General features: G+C 38.8%; 1 protein-coding gene across 1 annotated transcript; it reads left to right on the top strand.

The window, feature by feature from the left end:
• The first annotated feature begins 2,497 nt into the window (after positions 1-2,497).
• On the top strand, positions 2,498-3,097 carry ARL14 (ADP ribosylation factor like GTPase 14). The gene has a single exon (XM_026045423.1). It carries the CDS (start codon positions 2,513-2,515, stop codon positions 3,095-3,097), a length of 585 nt encoding a protein of 194 aa, XP_025901208.1. The 5' UTR covers positions 2,498-2,512.
• The last annotated feature ends 2,545 nt before the right edge of the window (positions 3,098-5,642 follow it).

Here is a 5,642-nt window from a genome sequence, read left to right as displayed (position 1 = left end):
AATAAATGGCTTTTTAGCTTTCCCCTTAAGCACAGTCTATGTTCTCCCTGCCTGTATGAGTTTGGATTATGTTTATGGCAAATCACCTGCCCCAACTTTATTACCATATATATATATTTTAACCAAATAAAAAAAGGCAAACCCAGCAAGCAAAATAGCCTCGCCCCTACTAAGCAAATTCACCTTTGGACAAGTCAAAGGCATTTCTCCTTTTCTCAAACACTTGTTGTCTTCTCCAAATGCTAATCACTCCTCATGGTTTGAACCATCCGGCCTGCTGTACATCTGAGGACAGTTTGCTGCAAATTTATTCAAGTTTCCCTTGATATGGCTAGGGGTAATAGCTGTGTGTGACTTGCTAGCAGATGTATCCCTATGGTAGCGTAGCAGAGTATCTGCAGAGGATGCCGTCCTCAATACACCTCACGGTTTTGCTTCCCTGCTCCCTACATTCAATAGTTTGGGTTCAYGTGTGGTCTGCAGCAAGGTTTGCTGCAGCTCCACACTGCTCAGCGACTGCGAATTAGAACCYGCAGTTCTCGGCCGCTGGCTGGACGTGCTGCAGCTGCAGTTCCTGGCTGCTTTCGTGCGAGCAGTGAGTCGGCCTCGCAAATGGCAGCTCAGAGACCTGCCTGCTGCGGGCTGCAGGGCACAGGATTCAAAGYTGTTGTTATTAGAAAGACAAACTCTGTATCTGAACCAGGTAACTGGTGCTTGGCTTGAGTATAGTTACAAATTGCAAAAACACACTGTTTTCAGAAATTAGCTTTCCTGTCCTTTCATTCAGTAAAAAGACAGACATTGCTTAATGACTTTCTTTGAAGTGATRCCCTGTTTTAATAAAAAGATAGTTGAGACCATAAATATCAAATAAAGATGGAGCAAACATATATGCAAGCTATCCTTAGATCACAGCACTAAGCAAGGTACAGATAACCCATCCACTCCATCAGAGCTTGCACAGAAGGGAAGTTTTGCCCTTTACCAAGATAACCATATTTCAAAGGAAATGACATGCTGCTTCGCAGGGAATTATGATTCATTTGGCTGAGCTAACAATGTGCTTTGCATAGCTTCCTGTCTCCCATCTTTCAATTCATTCATATACATTATTTATAAAGAGAGGCAAACACTTTCCTCCATGGTTTAATCTATCATGATGTTCTCTTGAAAGAAATCCTATACATATTCCATACATGCTATACAGTGCCATAGTTAACAAAATGCCTGCCCTATCAGTGAGCCATTCACTTGGCCAGTAGTCTTTGCATGTGTTTGCTCTTTATGTCAGTAATGAAGCAACGACAAGTGGCAATAATAACTACTACTCCATCCGAGTGCAAGGACAAATAGGTATGACAAAAATAATCAGTCTGCATTATACTAGCCCTACATGGATCTACTACTGTCAAAAAGAATTGGGACTCAGTGTGTATTAAGTAATATTAGACTCAATTTTCACTTCCTTCTCTTCATCATTTTGCTATTTCAAATGCTGCCAAAAATGATCCTTAGATTGAGACTCATCTACTTCCCCTTTTCTTAATCCTGTCTGATAAAATCTGGTCATAATATCAGCAGGCAACAGCAGAATGACACTAATAGGTATTTTTAAGTTCAGGTAGCTGGATCTCAGCCAYGACCAGATTGTAAGACCTGTTATTTAATCTCCAATGTGCAAAGTGCAGGTGACAAACATTTTCATAAAAACCTAACCTCTAATAGCACAATCAAAACAGGCAGCCTGCCGTATGAATATGCAGGAAGGAAACGTTAACCACCTTCAGAGCAGGAAAATGCTTAAATCAAGTTCTGCTCTGGTTGATTTAGTCCATGTATCTATACAGATTTATATTAGAAACCACTTGAGATTAATCTGTTGCTGGGAGAYGAGACACTGATAAATCCATGTACCTTGTCATTTCATGGATTGTTAATTAAGGACAAACCTGTAAGAATTCCTCTCCTCAATGGCTGTGTTTTCAGCAGGTTTCTTTTCCAAAAGGATGCCGATAAAGTAATAAAGCAACTTCTCGCTGCGTACACTGGAACAGTAGGAAAGAGCTAATGATTCCTAGCTCCAGGGACTGTGGAGTACCACCAGACCACTGCTGGTTCAGTGTGCACAGTTTTATAATAGATGAACAGTTCTTAAATTTTAGAGAAGAACGATCGTGTAACTATGGTTCACTGTTTAAACACGCTCAAAGACTGCAACCTTTGGGCTCTGTGACCAATCGATGCATTACTCATAGTCGTTCCACCCACAGGCTTGGCACTGAACGTTACACCTTCATAAATATCATTTGCTTTTTATCGAGTTGATAAAAGCCAGAATGTATTTGTACAGAGCTTTTGTTTATTTTTCATAGCACAAGGCTGCTTCTTCCTCTTCCTTAAGTGTTGTGCTTCATCTCACGGAGGAAGAAAGAAGGCTTAGTGACAAAAACTGGCTTCACAGAAGACTGCAAATACCATTGCTAAGGGCTTAATACGGGAAACCGCAGCACAAATGGGCCTCCACCACACCAAAGACTCCAGAGTCAAACAAGGCAATATATTAATATTAGGACTTGATTTTGCGGGAAAATCTACGTTATGGTACAGGTTAAAGTGCAATGATCATTTTCTAACAATTCCGACAATTGGCTTTAACGTTGACATGATTGAAACGCAGAAAGATTTTACCTTAACCTTTTGGGATGTTGGAGGACAACAAAAAATGAGGCAGCTTTGGGGCAGTTTCCTGGAAAATACAGATGGGCTTCTGTACGTTGTGGATAGCTCTGATCAGCAACGGCTGGAAGAATCGAAGAAAGAACTTGAACGCGTTTTAAAGAATGAATTTATAAAAAATGTACCAGTAGTTCTGCTAGCAAACAAACAGGATTTGCCTGGGGCTTTGAATGCTGAGGAAGTAACCAGGAGATTCAACATGAAGAAGTACTGCAGTGACAGAAATTGGTATGTACAACCCTGCTGTGCCATCACGGGAGAAGGCTTGTCAGAAGCTCTCAAAAGAATAACTGCATTTGCAAAAATCCACAGGAAATCAAAGGATACTTCTACAATTTTTAAGCAAAATGAAAAACTTTAAGAATTTCTATCAAATTCTGCTGAATGCTAATTAACATATGTTGTTGCACAGACTAAATATGAACATTCTTGGAGAAACTCTAAATAAATATTTATAAAGCACTTTTAAATTATATTGTTCTACCTACATATGCTTCTGATATACTATTCTGTAGTACTTTAATTATCAACAGCATGTGTGGGGTTATTCAACGCAAGAATGTGGCAGCTGGATAGTAAAAAAGACAGAACTGAGCTTCTGAACTTCAGCAAGTGGAAACAAAATAGGTGAGCAGTGCTTAAAATGCTTAAGTGTCTTATCAAAAAGCTCAACAGCCAAGAAAAGGGGTTAATTCAGCAAGAAAAGCAAGGGATAAAATRTCATTTCAATGTTATTGTGCTCTGTGGATGTATTTCTCATGTAAATAGTTGTTTTTGAGCTTGAACTTTTAGCTATGTACCAGTGAACCTATGAATTTGAAATACTTGTTTCAAATGTATGGCAAGTGCAAATGTACTGCGTTTTAGAACCTATTTCTCCATATCAACTTTCACAATCAGGATGAAGTCTTCACCAAGACACAGAATAAAACCAATAGTTCATGTGTTATTTGTAAGGTGCAGCTTTGGTGTCACTTTGTTAAAGGTGCCCATGTGTCCCCAGAGCCATGTGCTGTCACTAGCCACCAGCAGTGCAACAGAAGCCAGCACAAGAGCAGCCCAGCAAAGYGGGAAAAGCAGGGACGCAGGCTGCTCCCTAAGTTTTTTATTGATCTTGAGAGAATGTGTCCTGCCATTACTAAAGCCACCCGAGATTGCTAGTGGTAAATTTTGTTCTGGTTAATTTCAAAGTAAAAAGTAATCTTATTACTGCAGTTTGTGGAAATTTCTCCAAATTAACCTTTCCATTCGGATTTCCTGATTCATTAAGTGGTAAATTCGTATTCTCAATGCCATTAAGGCAACRATAGATTGGTAACTAGAACAAGCTSAATTAAACTGTATCAACCATCAAAAGTAGTTTAAATGCTAAAAAGTTAAAAGAACCTGCTCTTGTAAAAGTGAGGAAAAAGATACCACCTAATTACTGGCTAAACACTCCCTTTTGCTAATCCAGGCTATTTATTTTTGCCTTCTTGAGCAAGCTGTGCAGAGGGGGGATGACACAGTGGTTAGGATGATTGCTTAGGTAGCTGTACTTTTTTTTTTTTTTTTCTCTAAATGCACCACAATCTTTGACCACGGGCTAGTCATTTAATCGCCCGGTGCCTCAATAGGTCCCTGCCAAAATGAGCTTCCCACTTATGCTGCCCAAAAAGTTGTGGCACAGGTCAGCRTGCGTGTGTGCCTTTCTCCTGCGACAAACGATAATGTGCCCAGTAATTCACATGAGACGTTTACAGGTAGTTCTTACTAATAAAAAGCAAGAATTTCAAGTTTTAGAAGGGTGAAGCAGAAGGCAGAACAGATATGCTCTGTTGTTTCATGCATGTATTATTCAAAGATGAAAAGTCATCAGGTGCATTTGCTGAAACAGTAAACAAAGGAGGGTTTCTCAACAGAAGTTATTAGTACTGACAGTAAATACCGTGGGCTAGATTGTACGTCATCTTGAGACTACATTTCTAAATGTAAAGCAAGTATTCAGACTTGTCATTGCCCAGTCTGACAATTTAGGGTTAATGCAAAATATCATCTGTTCACAAAAAGTTAAAAAAATAGTCTGCAACAGACTGAGAAATGGGAATATGATTTTTCTAATCCCAGTAATTCAATGTTAAATAATGTAGTATTTTAGATTACTACATTTATAAACATTTGCATGTTACATATTTAATTCTCCCACTAGTTTAATCTAATCATGTATCTATTATAAATTTGAATCCAGTTCATTGGCCTCAGGACTTCCTCAGGGAGAAATACTTGGGAGATTTAATGAGAATGCACCAGGGTCTCTAATTAGACAAGAAGCAAGTTTTGAAGGCAGAAATAATGTATTATAACAGACCAGCTAATATAGCTAAAAAAGTGAATAAGCTTTCAGGAACACAATTCCTTCTTTGGGTTATCAAATTAGATGAAAAGATACTGACATTGATTTGAAGATTTTTTTTTCATTATTCCCTTTACTCTGCAGAATATCATGTATTAAATACTGGGTTTTCTGCGGGCCCGGTGTGCAAAATAAATGTTGCTTTGGCYATCTTATCAGTTCTTCTAGACCTCTACTTTTTGGATAACTTTTCAACCTTAAATATCAATAGATTTGGACAGAAAGGATTCGCAAAGGAATTACATGTCCAAAAGTTTAATTAAGAAAAGCAGTGAGATAAAGGTGACCATACTGGTGGCCCCACTGAAGGGAAGGCTGATAAGATACCAGACACTAATCCCCTGGGAGATAAATGTTCCATTTTAGTCAAAAGAAAGCCAGCAAGCAGCCATAAATCCAGAGAATCCAGACTTAAATGGGTCTGCTGCTGCTGGAGATAGTTGCTTTCTTTTTTTTTCCCCATATTTGATGAATAAATAGCTTAATTGGAGGCTTCTTTAGGATGAGGAATTAG

This window comes from Nothoprocta perdicaria, unplaced genomic scaffold (assembly GCF_003342845.1).
Source record: "Nothoprocta perdicaria isolate Ctin4 unplaced genomic scaffold, notPer1 scaffold_4, whole genome shotgun sequence".
Lineage (NCBI taxonomy): Eukaryota > Metazoa > Chordata > Aves > Tinamiformes > Tinamidae > Nothoprocta > Nothoprocta perdicaria.
This window is presented reverse-complemented; position numbering and strand designations above follow the sequence as displayed.